This window comes from Malus sylvestris, chromosome 12, assembly GCF_916048215.2.
Source record: "Malus sylvestris chromosome 12, drMalSylv7.2, whole genome shotgun sequence".
In the NCBI taxonomy this organism is placed as follows: Eukaryota; Viridiplantae; Streptophyta; class Magnoliopsida; order Rosales; family Rosaceae; genus Malus; species Malus sylvestris.
Window position 1 is genome coordinate 29,099,444 of NC_062271.1, and position 15,921 is coordinate 29,115,364.

The following is a 15,921-nucleotide window of genomic DNA, read 5'->3' on the forward strand; positions in this document are numbered from 1 at the left end:
CATCAAAATTCATTCTATATTCAACGTTCTAGCCCGAAGGACAGAATGAATCTAAATAGGTGCCTTTGTAGGGCCTTAGATAGGCCTTGAGGCTTCCCATCAGGATTCATTCTATACTCAACGTGCTATGGTAATCATAATATAATAGAAATAAAACTAGGTGATAGATCGATTACTTGCGCTCCAAGTAACTTCGGACTTCTTGTTTATCAAAGCTTGTCGTGGATGGGTTATGTTCACATAAGGCTCTTGTTTGTACCATACTTGACCAATCCCGAAACTACCGAGCACCGGCCAACGCTATACTGTCAAGGACCCAGAAGAGTTCCCCTCCGACCAGGAGGCCAATCACTACTCGACACGTGTCAAGATTAGAAGCCAATCAGAGCGCAGCACGTGTCGACATCAAGAACCAATCATAACATGACACATGTCAATGTGACAAAGCTACAAGTTTTTCTATAAATAGGGGTCATTCCCCCACAATATTGCCTAATGCCATTTGTGTTAAATCATTCACAAGAACTCACTAAATTGAGAGCTTGATCCTTTGTACTTGTGTAAGCCCTTCACTACTAATAAGAACTCCTCTACTCCGTGGACGTAGCCAATCTGGGTGAACCACGTACATCCTGTGTTTGCTTCTCTGTCTCTATTCATTTACGTACTTATCCTCACTAGTGACCGAAGCAACCAAGCGAAGGTCACAAACCTGACACTTTCTGTTGTACCAAAGTCTTCGCTGATTTTGTGCATCAACATTTGGCGCCGTCTGTGGGAAGCGACACTTATTCCTACTCTCTTCAGCTGTGTCAAGCTGGTTTCTATCATTCGTACACTTTCTTTTGATCAGGCATCCCTCTCCAACATGGGAAGCGAAGGAAGCCACAGCACACAGAATGACACCCCCCTTGCACATAGTGCGAAACAACGAAAGAAGGAAGGAAAACGAGTTCTTCTTCAAGCTAAAGTCGATGAGTTGGAAGCTCAGAACAACAAGATAGCAATGAGGAATGAGGTCCTCCAGGAGCAATATGAGAAGCTCTTCGAGACACTCCACGAAGCTAGGCAAGCTCAGACACGCGAGCTTGTTGCCCCCGTGGAAGTCAACCATCAACTGGGTGCCTTCCAACATGGAGGGTCACATGCATTCGACATAGATATCCCTGATAGGGAACAGATTACCCCTCGACTTGATAATCAACATGAGGCTTCTCTTAACCCAGTTGCTTCGACCCGAACCATGAGAAGTGGAGGGAGACACCTCTTTGCTGAAGGGGCAGAAGGATCGAAAGCCGTCTTTCGCGATTGTCGGGATTTCCTGAAGCAACGTCGAGAGAATTCCATCCATATAAGCTCAAAGATTAATGACCCAAGGATTTCTGAGAGACTCGGTCCCCTGCCACGGCCCAAGCCGGCCACCAATTTGGGGAAGGGGCAACAAGTCCTAGAGAGACATGAGGGTACAGGGGACTCAGAGGTGTTCCGACAGACATACCCTGGAAGCCAGTACAGCGAGTCCAGGGAAAAATCACATGCCCTTGATCAAACCTTCCTAATTCCAATAGGAGATGGAGATTTACGAAAGAAAGCTCCAGTGACACATAACCCCGCTCAGGACCCCCTTGTCCTACAACTTCTTGAGGAAGTAAACAAGTTGAAGGCTGAACGTCAGGCTGAAATACCTGACTGGAACCAACCCAGGCCTGGCCCTCTTACAAGGAGGATCCTCAACACCCCCCTTCAAGCAAAGACAAAGCAAAAGCTTGGCTTGCAACTTTATACTGGAAAAGAGGACCCGATTGAGCACCTTAACCTCTTTGAGTCCACCATGGCATACCGGATGCACACCGACGAAGAGCGATGTCTTCTCTTCCCCTCCACCCTCTCTAGTGGAGCTCTAAATTGGTATTGTCGTCTTACACCTGAGACTGTAGACTCATTTGAGGAATTGAGGAAACTATTTGTTTCCCAACACATTTTCCAAACCGATCGCTTGCACTCTGCAGATGACTTGTACACTATCCGCCAGAAGCCAGACGAGTCATTACGTAGGTATGCTGGCCGCTTCAGCCATGAATACTCCCAGTGTGCCGAGGCAGACGACAAGACTGCCCTCAAAGCCTTCACGGCAGGCCTACGTGATTGTTTCTTTAAATACATGATCAATGCCAATACTTGGAAGACTTACTCTGAGGTGATGGCGCAGGCTTATAACCATGCCTCCGCCGAAGCAAAGACATATCAGGAGAAACCCCCTACAACCATCCTTTATCAACAAGTGGGAGGTGGAAGCCAGACTCACCTAAATGAGAAGACCTCGACTTTCCAAACAGCAGTGGCACCTCCCCATGCCTTGCATAATGCTTCACCGAATCAACAGACATATCAATTTCAAGGCAAGAGGAAGGATTTCCATCCTCACCACTCTCCTTTCAGTAAAAAGAGTAAGGGACACTATCCCGATAACCAAGGGTATCGCCACAATAACGCTCGCCCCCAGGCAGTCAATGCAGTGGGTCAAACCCGCGTCAAGATACCCCCTACCCCAAGGTATGAGACATACACGCCCTTGAATGCCACATGCGCGGCCATTTACCCCAGCATAGCTCACCTGATACCAAAGCCAAAGCCGAGGCACCCAGATTACACGCCCCCGAATAACGCGGGCATGTTTTGTTGCTACCATGAGCATAACGGCCATGATAGCGAGAAATGTATCATCCTCCGTGATCGTATTGAAGCTTTGGCACGAGAAGGAAAAATTGATCAATTCCTTCTTCACCCTCAAAGGGATAACCGTAACCAACGCCAGGTGAATGTCATATATTCCATAAGTGGCGGCACACCCATATCTGAATCTTCCAATAGGGCCATGAAAAACAGTGAACGAAGTCTGAGGCCTGGTCACCAAGTGTTTCACGTGGAAGACATCAGGGGAGGGAAGTATCAAAAACCTAACTGGGATCCGATATGTTTCTACCCTGAGGAAGAAAGAGGCATCATCTACCCTCATAACGACCCATTGATTGTGGAGGCTCACATAGCCAACTTTGATGTTCGACGAATCCTCGTATACACAGGGGCTTCGGTCAATATCATGTTTGCCGAAGCTTTCAGGGCACTCAGTGTAGCTGAACACTTGCTCGATCGCTCGATTTCTCCTCTGATAAGCTTCTCCGGTGATATCGTGCAACCCTTAGGGAGCATACATTTACCCTTTACTATTGGTACAGGCCCTTACACGGCTACCATTACCACTAACTTCCTAGTGGTTGACTGCCCAACGGCATACAATGTCATCTTTGGGCGCACAGGCATCAATGATCTCAAGGCTATGGTATCCACGCATATGCTGTTGATGAAATTTCCAACCCCCTATGGCAACGGCTACATCAGAAGAGATCAGCTTAGTGCACGATCATGTTACAACACTTCAGTTAAGCAACAACACTTGCCCGGACCCAAGGAAACCCTGTCTGTACATGACCAAGTCACAAAGACCAGCCTAGATGAAGCGACCTTGGATCTTCCTGATAGCAACAATCAACCCGATGATCCTCGAGATGACTCTTTCACCCAGCAAGCCCAACCTGCTGAAGAGTTGGAGAAGGTACCTATCTCAAGAGATCATCCAGACCGCATGGTGAATATTGGCACCACATTGTCACCACCCCTTCGGTTAGCATTGATATCTTTTTTGAAAGAGAACACTGAAGTCTTCGCCTGGTCATACGAGGACATGCCAGGCATCTCTCCCGATGTCATCTGTCATCGTTTGAGTATTGACCCCAAGATCAAGCCGGTGAGACAGAAGCGAAGATCTTATGACGCTGAACGATACGAGGCAATGAAAGCAGAAGTTGAAAAACTCAAAGGCATAGGCTTTGTCCGCGAGGTCAATTACCCGACATGGGTAGCAAATGTGGTCCTTGTTAGGAAAAATCCGACCAAAGAAAGTCTTTCGCTTCAAAAGGTCTTGTGGATGATGTGTGTTGACTACACCGACCTAAACAAAGGGTGTCCGAAAGATAGTTTCCCTCTTCCTCTTATTGACAGGCTTATAGACTCTACGGCAGGGTGTGAGCTCTTGAGCTTTATGGACGCTTATTCAGGATACAACCAAATCCTCATGAACCCCTCAGACCAAGAACACACGGCCTTCACTACTGACAGGGGACTATATTGCTATAAAGTCATGCCTTTCGGCCTAAAGAATGCAGGAGCAACTTATCAGAGACTGGTCAATTCAATGTTCGCCGAACAAATTGGGAAGAACATGGAAGTTTACGTTGATGATATGCTAGTCAAAAGCAAACATGCTGACCAACACATCACCAACCTATCTGAAACTTTCACCATTCTAAAGAGGTATCGAATGAGGTTGAACCCCAACAAATGTGCCTTCGGCGTGGGCTCTGGCAAATTCTTAGGCCTCATGATTAGCCAACGAGGCATTGAAGCTAACCCTGAAAAGATCAAAGCAATCCTCGACATGAAAGAGCCAATAACTTCAAAAGACATCCAAAGCCTTACTGGCAAGGTGGCAGCCTTAACCAGATTCATCTCTAAGGCCACAGACAGATGTGCTCCTTTCTTCAAAGCACTCAAGGGAAATAAGAAGTACATTACATGGACGGAGGAATGTGCCAAGGCATTCAGGAACCTCAAAGAGTACATGAGTAAAGCCCCTCTGCTCTCCAAACCAGAAGTTGGTGACACTCTCATCATCTATCTATCGGTTTCAGCTTCAGCAGTCAGTTCTGTTCTTATTCGAATGGACAGTGGTGTCGAACGGCCCGTCTACTACGCTAGCAAGGCCCTACAAGATGCGGAGACACGATACTCCAACATTGAGAAATTAGCTCTAGCATTGGTCATGTCTGCTCGGAAACTTCGCCCTTATTTCCAAGCACACGCCATCATCGTGCTTACCAATCACCCTCTTCGACAGATACTCCAGAGTCCTGACACTTCAGGGTGAATGATCAAATGGGCAATAGCGTTGGGTGAGTTTGACATCTCCTACCAACCAAAGCCAGCTGAGAAGGGCCAAGCAGTGGCAGACTTCATTGCCGACTTCACAAATCCGGTTGACATTGCTTCTACACCTGAAGCAGTGGCTTCATTACCCCCGGAAGCTCAGAAGATAGAACCAACAACCCCAGCATGGAGTCTGTATGTTGATGGCTCATCCAACCAACAGGGCTGTGGAGCGGGACTAGTCTTGACTACGCCCGACAAAGTAGCAATGGAGTATGCTCTTCGTTTCAAATTCAAGGCATCAAACAATGAGGCCGAGTATGAAGCCCTTCTAGCAGGATTACGTTTGGCCAAACACCTCGGGGTTAAACAAATTGATATTTTCAGTGACTCCCAATTAGTGGTCAACCAGGTTACCAACAACTTTGATGCTAAGGACAGCTCCATGGCAGCATATCTTGCGCAAACACAACTTTTGCTCAAGCACTTCCACTACCAGATCACCCAAGTTCCTCGAGTGGCAAACAGTCATGCAGACGCCCTGGCTCGCCTCGCCTCAGCTGTGGAAGACAAGATTGGAAGAAAAATTCATGTCGAACTGTTGGCAACACCAAGCACCATGGCCGCAGAAGTATGCAACTTACAACAGGGGGATAGTTGGATCACCCCGATCTATAATTTCCTTGCTCATGGCACCCTCCCAAATGATAAAGTCCAGGCTAAGCAAATTCGATACAAGTCTACCCGCTACCTGATCATCAATGATCAACTCTATAAGCGAGGTTTTAGCCTGCCATACTTAAGGTGTCTTACGCCTGCCGAGGCGGAAATCGTCCTTCGGGAAATACATGAGGGAGTCTGTGGAGATCATGCTGGATCTCGGTCCCTAGCACACAAGACTTTTCGCCAAGGATATTACTGGCCAACACTCCACCAGGATGCCATCAAAGTATCCCGCTCATGTGACAAATGTCAACGATATGCGACTATTCCTCATTCCCCTCCAGAGCCTCTTACTCCTATGATCAGCCCTTGGCCCTTCGCCCAGTGGGGACTTGATTTGATCGGCCCAATGCCGGCAGGGAAGGGCAAAGTCTGTTACGCAGTCGTTGCAGTGGACTACTTCACAAAGTGGGCCGAAGTAGAACCCTTGGCAACCATTACTGAGGCAAAGATAGAAGACTTCGTGTGGAAGAACATCCTTTGTAGATTCGGCATTCCCAATGCGATAGTCACTGACAATGGGCGACAGTTTGACAACAAGAAGTTCAGGTTGTTCTGCTTTAAGTTCAACATCAACTTATGCTTTGCCTTTCCAGCTCATCCCCAGTCTAATGGACAAGTTGAGGCCATCAACAAAATAATCAAGCGCACTTTGAAAACCAGCTTGGACAAAGCTAAAGGCTGTTGGCCAGAATTTGTACCCCAAGTTCTTTGGTCATATCGCACTTCATATCGGACTTCAACAGGAGAAACTCCATTCTCACTTGCCTTTGACACAGAGGCGGTTGTCCCTGTTGAGCTCGAGCAAGCAACATTTCGAGTCCAGAACTACATTCAAAGTGAAAATGACAAACAACTCACCCTCAACTTGGATTTAGTCGAGAAACACAGAAACCAAGCTCACTTGAGGAATGTCGCCTACAAGCAGCGCATCTCCAACTATTATGACTCTAGGGTCAAGCCTCGTTCTTTCAAAATAGGAGACTGGGTCTTAAAGAAAAGATTACTCTGCGACAGAGTCCCGAGTGAAGGCACACTTAGTCCAAATTGGGATGGACCGTATGAAGTCATTGGCATCAGTCGCCCTGGCTCTTACACACTTAGAAGCTCCGATGGCAAGACCCTTGGCCATCCATGGAACGCTGATCACTTGAAGTACTACTACAAATAGACTCACGATGTACAAGTGTTGAGCTATAGCCGTTCGGCATCCTATGTAATGAAGGCCATTTGGCAATGAATTCAATAAAGAGGTAATTTAGCCAACTCAGCCCTCACTCTTTTACAGCAAGGGAACACTCAAGTGTTGAAACCTCAAAGCAGATATATCCAACACGAAACAAAATCTAAGTATGTGTCGACAAGACTATACAAAGAAAGGAACAACCAAACAATGGCTTATATCCAAACAATAGATCTATTCATACATAGCCAAACATGCATTAATAATAGTGCAAACACTCATAACACCTAAAATCCAAAACTCTCAAGCTTATAACATGGGCACATGTTATACACACATCAGACTACTACATCCAGAATACATGCAGATAGTAAAGACACTGCTATTCATTCTCATCTGAAGCCGAACCCCTGGCAGTATCACTCCGCGTCCTACCATCATCCTCTGCATCCCCAAGATCCTCTTCACCATGCTGAGTCTGTGCATCAGCACTACCTTCATTATCAGACTCATCTTCGCTGCTAGGATCAACAGCAAGGACAAATGTCTCGCCCTTTCGATGATGCTCATCTATATCTTCGTGGTATTTTCGAAGAATGCTCTCATCATTATAACGATCAAGGACGGCCATCCATTTCCTTTTTTCAAAGCGAGCTTCTTGAGCACAGTGGGGTTTAATAGCAAGATGAAAGGTCGAAGAACTTAAGTATTCTTGCACAGCAGCCTCCCTTTCAGTTGGAATGCTCTTCTCCAGTTCAGAAATCTCAACTAAGGCACCATCCAATTCTCCCCTAACCTTGGATACCTCCAAGGTAGCCACCTCCAACTGTTTTTTAGTTGCCTCAAACAATTTCTTAAGCCTTAGGTTCTCACCATTTCGCCTTTTCAAGCTCTCCATGGTTTCGTCCTTCAGTTGGAGAGCCTGAGTCAAAAGTCCTTTATTCCTTCGGGCCTCGTCCACAAGCTGCTTATTCTCCTTCAGTTTTGCCTTGTACCGCTCAACCTCTTGCAGTCTGTCGTGATACTCGGCCATGACCTGCATGGCAAGACGATCATCACTACCTAAATAATGACAATAAAGAGGAAAAAGTAAGGAAATGACAAAGTAACACTCACATATGAAGACAGCTTCAACATCCGGTCGCAATCCGATTCATCCTTAGCTAAGGGCTCTCCGAGCTCATCGAAGGCGAATCGACGCCCTGCCAAGCAATTGTTGATATCCCCAAAATCCTTTGGCCGCGTGGCAACCCTCAAGTCCTTCCACGGGACACTGCCAGCTCTTTCCTTGCCTTTCCCCTCATGGCGGGAACCAGGATCACTTTCCTGGACAGTGTGCTCCATAGTAAGAGGAGGAGGCAACAGTCGGCTCCCTTCTCCTGCAACTACGGCAGCAGCATTTTCAACGGCCTCGACTCCAGTCTTCCTAAAGGCAGGCCCCTTAAGGACCCCATCTTGGGACTTAGGTCTAACGGATGGTTCCCCTCGGAACTTATGAATTTTCTTATGCGGTAGGATGTCTTCCGAAGGAACTAACACTGGTGCTTTCCTTTTATGGGTGCTAGTCCCTGTTTTCTTGCTTACCTTCTCCACTGCATAAGGAAAATCAAAATAAGAAATACAACTTTCCAAATAAAGTAAGGAAAAGAGCAAAGTTTACATGAAGGATACAACTTACTCGATCGTCCTTGGCTCTCGGAAACTAAGGGTTGGAAACCGTACCAACGAAATAAGGGTTGTAGCTTGCTTAAGTGTCTATCCTCTTTGGGCACCCTCAACACCTTCTCTATGTCAGATAGCTCCTGCCCAAACAGTTTGATGGTGCCCCGCGTCACTACATGAAGCAAAGTGTTAGAAGCAAGAAAAGACCACAACAAATAGCAAATAGTACGAACGGTTGATACGTTACAACCTACAGTCTGGAAGTGAGTAAGCACACGTCGCTCAGGCGTGACACCCTTATCATACTCCCAATCATTATACAGAAAGCACCAACGGTTTTTCCATGTGTAGTATGCCTTTTTCTTACCATACACAATACGCTCTCTCTCACTCCGACATGCATACTCGACATAACCAGTGCATGATTTTGTTGGGCGCATCTTGTAACAGTAACGCCACTGATGGAAGGAAGGCTCACACAACCCACACTCCATCCAAATGATATAAAAGCCAATCAAAGTATCCCAGAAACCAAGATTGAGTTGCCCAGGTGCATATCCGATCAAAGATAACATCTTTTGCAACCACGGATGTAAAGGTAGTCTCACCCCTAAAGTCAGTAATATCTGGGTGTAGAACATAACATGACCCTGGGGAGGCTCAGAAGGCCATTCTTCATCATGTACCAAACGTATCCCTACACTACGAGGGATATTACATGACTGCCTTAGCGCCTCAACCTGCTTCTCATTATCTAACAAGTTATTCTTTAGATGGTCTGCTGTGAACTCAGAGCGAACTATGGGTATGGCATAAAAAACAACCCCCTCACCCAACGCCATGGAGGAAGAACTAGCAATAGCTAAAGTTTGACGGTTGGGAAGATCATCCAATGTTTCTCTAGTACCGGACTCTAACAAAGACCCTGAAGACTCCGACATTGCAGACTCAAACTTAGAGCTAAAGCTAGAAGAGCCCTCATCACTAGAACTTCCAGGCTCTGACATCTACAATAAGAAGAAACAAATTCTATCACTACATGCATGATCAAAACATAAGGAAGTTCCTATATTACCCACATGAAGATGGTGCAAAGCGATGCCGGAACCCTTCTCAATCAGAAAGCAATCCGTCTTCCACAGTCACTACAACAACAACAACAACAACAAAGCCTTTTCCCACTAAGTGGGGTCGGCTATATGAATCCTAGAACGCCATTGCGCTCGGTTTTGTGTCATGTCCTCCGTTAGATCCAAGTACTCTAAGTCTTTTCTTAGAGTCTCTTCCAAAGTTTTCCTAGGTCTTCCTCTACCCCTTCTGCCCTGAACCTCTGTCCCGTAGTCACATCTTCGAACCGGAGCGTCAGTCGGCCTTCTTTGCACATGTCCAAATCACCGGAGCCGATTTTCTCTCATATTTCCTACAATTTCGGCTATTCCTACTTTACCTCGGATATCCTCATTCCCAATCTTATCCTTTCTCGTGTGCCCACACATCCCACGAAGCATCCTCATCTCCGCTACACCCATTTTGTGTACGTGTTGATGCTTCACCGCCCAACATTCTGTGCCATACAACATTGCTGGCCTTATTGCCGTCCTATAAAATTTTCCCTTGAGCTTCAGTGGCCTACGACGGTCACACAACACGCCGGATACACTCTTACACTTCATCCATCCAGCTCGTATTCCATGGTTGAGATCTCCATCTAATTCTCCGTTCTCTTGCAAGATAGATCCTAGGTAGCGAAAACGGTCGCTTTTTGTGATCTTCGCTAGATTGCTCCGATCATTAGTGTGGATAAGTATATAAATGGATAGAGATAGGAAAGCAAACACAAGATGTACGTGGTTCACCCAGATTGGCTACGTCCACGGAATAGAAGAGTTCTCATTAATTGTGAAGGGTTTACACAAGTACATAGGTTCAAGCTCTCCTTTAGTGAGTACAAGTGAATGATTTAGTACAAATGACATTAGGAAATATTGTGGGAGAATGATCTCGTAATCACGAAACTTCTAAGTATCGGAGTGTGGTGTCGTCTTGACTTGCCTTATCTGTCTCATAGGTAGATGTGGCATCTTCTCTGGAAGTACTCTTCCTCCATCCAGGGGTGGTATCTTCAACTGGTGGAGATGCACAAGGTAATGTATCAATTTCACTTGAAGCTTACTTGTAGTTTCAGGCTTGGTCAAGCGCGATACAAACCATGTAGTAGGAGTCCCCCAAGTCGCCGAGCTAGGGGGTCTGCTGAAAGAGGTGACAGACAAGGTAAGCAATCAGAGCTCCGACTGATTGTTCACCTTCTCCCCATCTTGCAGCAGCATGAAGGATAAAGATAAGAAAAATGAGAAGAGATGATATGAGATACTTTTGCTTTTGAAGAAGTAACTTTCCACAGGCTTATTCTTGAACTGAGCTGGAGGGTTTTCTGGTTTCCTCCAGAGTATAAGGCCGACTGAAGAATTTGAGGGTCAAAACAAGTCCATCAAATCTAGAGTACGTTCCACCCTGTTGATATGGGATACTTTTGCTTTTGACAGAGTAATGGATATATCGGCACGTGTGCTGTTACGCTTGTCTCCACATGCTTCCTTGTATCCTTCGCACTTGCCCTATCTGTTCCTCAAGCAGATGCGGAATCTTCCCTGGAAACATAAGATGTTGAAGATGAGTACTCGAGAGCAATGCCAGGTAAGTAATCAGGTAAGGGGTTCCAGGCAGTCAGTTCCTGGCTGGAAGCTTGATTCCAAGTGCTGACTGATTGCTCTCTTTCTCCTTGTCTTGCAGGTAAAAACAAGGCCAAAGGAAAAGACAGGAAAAAAGCATGATATGGGATACTCTTGCTTTTAACCCTGATGATATGAGATATTCTTGCTCTAGTATAGCTTGTTTGCAGAGGTATTATCGGGGGGAAAGAAAGCTGAATATTTCGAAAGGCTTCGTTGGGAGTGCCCTCTCAGATATGATGAAGGGTTGAGCATTTTTGCAGGTATGCCTGTCCGTTGGGGATGGAGGTCGACATATATAGGAGTCTCCCTAACAACAAGTAGTAATGCTATTCCTTTACCCTGCTTGGTCATAGCACAGTAGTGGGAGCTGCCAGTTTCACATGTTTTAACTCTGTCAGAGCACTTTGAAAAAGTGGTCTGTGGTATCTGGCTCTCGAGATTCGAAGAACGATGCCTCTTCGATTTTTGAGAAAGCAATCATGCTGGGGGTCTGGCTCTCGAGATTCGGAGAGCAGTGTCTCTTCGATTTTTGAGGAAGTAATCATGTTGGGAGTCTGGCTCTCGAGATTCGGAGGGCGGTGCCTCTTCGATTTTGGAGCAAGCAATCCTGTTGGGAGTGTTGTCTCGAATGTGAGTAAAGGTTAGGCATGTTTGCTAGTCTACCTTGCCACGAAGCACAAAGGTTGACACACAGGGACTTTCCAATTATCCAGCAATGGTACTGTTCCTTTACCCTCTCTTCGCTTTTGAGAAAGTAGTCATGTTGGGAGTCTGGCTCTCGAGATTCGGAGGACGGTGCCTCTTCGATTTTGGAGCAAGCAATCTTGTTGGGAGTGTTTTCTCGAATGTGAGTAAAGGTTGGGCATGTTTGCTAGTCTACCTTGCCACGAAGCACAGAGGTTGACACACAGGGACTTTCCAATTATCCAGCAGTGGTACTGTTCCTTTACCCTTGTGGGTAATAATATGGTAGCTAGACCTTCAAAATTTATGTGTCTAAACTTTGTTAGTGCTGTTTCTTTGCTATTCTTTTACCTTTCTTGGTCAGAGCGATGTAGTGGGAGCTGCAAGCTTCACGTGCTCAACTTTGGCAGAGAACTTTGGCAAAGTTATCTGTGGTACCCATGAGCTATTGTTGCGTGTGGGAAGTGGGTGATTGAACAGTAAGATTCATGTGCTTTCTACTTCACCAGAAGTCTTCGACAGAATGCCCATAATTTCTGCAAAGCTGAGTGTGCGTGTGACAGGTGCTGACAAGGCTAGAAAAGTAGGTGGCTCTTCGATTTCTGAGATCGGCCCTCGTGGTCTCTGAGCAGCCCATCTTTTGAGAAAGCGAGCGCCTCTTCGATTGATTCGGAGAACGATGCCTCATCGATTTTTGAGAAAGCAATCATGCTGGGGGTCTGGCTCTCGAAGATTCGGGGAGTAGTGTCTCTTCGATTTTTGAGAAAGTAATCATGTTGGGAGTCTGGCTCTCGAGATTCGGAGGGCGGTGCCTCTTCGATTTTGGAGCAAGCAATCTTGTTGGGAGTGTTTTCTCGAATGTGAGTAAAGGTTGGGCATGTTTGCTAGTCTACCTTGCCACGAAGCACAGAGGTTGACACACAGGGACTTTCCAATTATCCAGCAATGGTACTGTTCCTTTACCCTCTCTTCGATTTTTAAGAAAGTAGTCATGTTGGGAGTCTGGCTCTCAAGATTCGGAGGACGGTGCCTCTTCGATTTTGGAGCAAGCAATCTTATTGGGAGTGTTTTCTCGAATGTGAGTAAAGGTTGGGCATGTTTGCTAGTCTACCTTGCCACGAAGCACAGAGGTTGACACACAGGGACTTTCCAATTATCCAGCAGTGGTACTGTTCCTTTACCCTTGTGGGTAATAATATGGTAGCTAGACCTTCAAAATTTATGGGTCTAAACTTTGTTAGTGATGTTTCTTTGCTATTCTTTTACCCTTCTTGGTCAGAGCGATGTAGTGGGAGCTGCAAGCTTCACGTGCTCAACTTTGGCAGAGAACTTTGGCAAAATTATCTGTGGTACCCATGAGCTATTGTTGCGTGTGGGAAATGGGTGATTGAACAGTAAGATTCATGTGTTTTCTACTTCCCCAGAAGTCTTCGACAGAATGCCCATAATTTCCGCAAAGCTGAGTGTGCGTGTGACAGGTGCTGACAAGGCTGGAAAAGTAGGTGCTTCTTCGATTTCTGAGATCGGCCCTCGTGGTCTCTGGGGAGCCCAGCTTTTGAGAAAGCGAGCGCCTCTTTGATTTCTGAGATCGGCCTTCGTGGTCTTTGAGCAGCCCAACTTTTGAGAAAGCAAACGCCTCTTCGATTTCTGAGATCAACCCTCGTGATCTCTAAGCAGCCCAGCTTTTGAGAAAGCAAACGCCTCTTCGATTTCTGAGCAGGCGCCTCTTCGATTTCTGAAGCTCCGTCGAGTGCAGATTTTTATAGGGGCCTGGCATTAAGTTCCAAAGCACACTTGAATCTCCACCAGTAGAAGCTTCATTCTTGCACTTCTAAGATCTTGATTTGTCCGACCTCTTCTCTCTTCAACACCTTTGAAAATGTCTGGCCCCTCCGACCGTCGTTTTGACTTGAACCTTGTTGAAGAGGCAGCCCCGCCTTCTCCAGACAACATATGGCGCCCATCCTTCGTCTCCCCTACTGGTCCTCTTACCGTTGGGGATTCCGTGATGAAGAATGATATGACCGCTGCGGTGGTGGCCAGGAACCTTCTCACTCCCAAAGATAACAGACTACTTTCCAAACGGTCTGATGAGTTAGCTGTTAAGGATTCGCTGGCTCTCAGTGTTCAGTGTGCAGGTTCTGTGTCTAATATGGCCCAACGCCTGTTTGCTCGAACCCGCCAAGTTGAATCATTGGCGGCTGAAGTGATGAGTCTCAAACAGGAGATTAGAGGGCTCAAGCATGAGAATAAACAGTTGCACCGGCTCGCACATGACTATGCTACAAACATGAAGAGGAAGCTGGACCAAATGAAGGAAACTGATGGTCAGGTTTTACTTGATCATCAGAGATTTGTGGGTTTGTTCCAAAGGCATTTATTGCCTTCGTCTTCTGGGGCTGTACCGCGTAATGAAGCTCCGAATGATCAACCTCTGATGCCTCCTCCTTCTAGGGTTCTGTCCAGTACTGAGGCTCCAAATGATCCCCCTCCGGTGCCTTCTCTTTCTGGGGCTCTACCGACTGCTGAGACTTCTCCTAAGCAACCTTTGTGAAGGCTCCCTCTTGTGTGTTTATTTTGACTCATGTATATGTACATATTTGTAGCTTATCGGGGATATCAATAAATAAGCTTTCCTTCATTTCAACGTATTGTGTTAAATACACCAAAGCCTTCTTCGCTAAGTTCTTTGAATTTTCTTTTGTTGAAGCTTGTATGTTGAAGCTTTCTGAGTGGAGCATGTAGGTTGGGGTAGTGTTCCCTTAATTTCCCGAGTGAGGAAAACTTCTCGGTTGGAGACTTGGAAAATCCAAGTCACTGAGTGGGATCGGCTATATGAATCTTAGAACGCCATTGTGCTCGATCCTGTGTCATGTCCTTCGTTAGATCCAAGTACTCTAAGTCTTTTCTTAGAGTCTCTTCCAAAGTTTTCCTAGGTCTTCCTCTACCCCTTCGGCCCTGAACCTCTGTCCCATAGTCGCATCTTCTAATCGGAGCGTCAGTAGGCCTTCTTTGCACATGTCCAAACCACCGTAACCGATTTTCTCTCATCTTTCCTTCAATTTCGGCTACTCCTACTTTACCCCGGATATCCTCATTCCTAATCTTATCCTTTCTCGTGTGCCCACACATCCAACGAAGCATCCTCATCTCCGCTACACCCATTTTGTGTACGTGTTGATGTTTCACCGCCCAACATTCTGTGCCATACAGCATCGCCGGCCTTATTGCCGTCCTATAAAATTTTCCCTTGAGCTTCAGTGGCATACGGCGGTCACACAACACGCCGGATGCACTCTTCCACTTCATCCATCCAGCTTGTATTCTATGGTTGAGATCTCCATCTAATTCTCCGTTCTTTTGCAAGATAGATCCTAGGTAACGAAAACGGTCGCTCTTTGGTATTTCTTGATCTCCGATCCTCACCCCTAACTCGTTTTGGCCTCCATTTGCACTGAACTTGCACTCCATATATTCTGTCTTTGATCGGCTTAGGCGAAGACCTTTAGATTCCAACACTTCTCTCCAAAGGTTAAGCTCTTCATCCAAAAAGCTTCACCCGAAAAGCTTCACCTAAAAAGCTTCACCCAAAAAGCTTCACCCGAAAAGCTTCACCTCCAAAGCTTCACCCACAAAGCTTCACCTAAAAAGCTTCACCCACAAAGCTTCACCAAAAAAAAAAAAACTTCACCCGAAAAGCTTCACTTAAAAAAAGCTTCACCTACAAAGCTTCACCTAAAAAAGCTTCACCTAGAAAGCTCCCTCTACATACTTTCACCATCAAAGCTTCACCTAGAAAGCTTCATCTACAAAGCTTCATCTACAAAGCTTCACCATCAAAGCTTCACCTAGAAAGCTTCAACACCAAAGCTTCACCTACAAAGCTTCAACACAAAACCTTGCTCCAAATAAACAAATTTTGTTCACAAAACCCAAGATGCCCTTGAACTTGTA

The 15,921-nt window shown here is 46.1% G+C and overlaps 1 protein-coding gene across 1 annotated transcript; it reads right to left on the bottom strand.

The window, feature by feature from the left end:
- Positions 1 to 7,951: 7,951 nt before the first annotated feature.
- Positions 7,952 to 9,521, bottom strand: LOC126591995 (uncharacterized). The gene is made up of 2 exons (XM_050257745.1): positions 8,568 to 9,521; positions 7,952 to 8,481 (listed from the first exon to the last, which is right to left on the bottom strand). The coding sequence occupies exons 1-2, from the start codon at positions 9,490 to 9,492 to the stop codon at positions 7,952 to 7,954; spliced, it is 1,455 nt and encodes a 484-aa protein (XP_050113702.1). The 5' UTR covers positions 9,493 to 9,521.
- Positions 9,522 to 15,921: the final 6,400 nt, after the last annotated feature.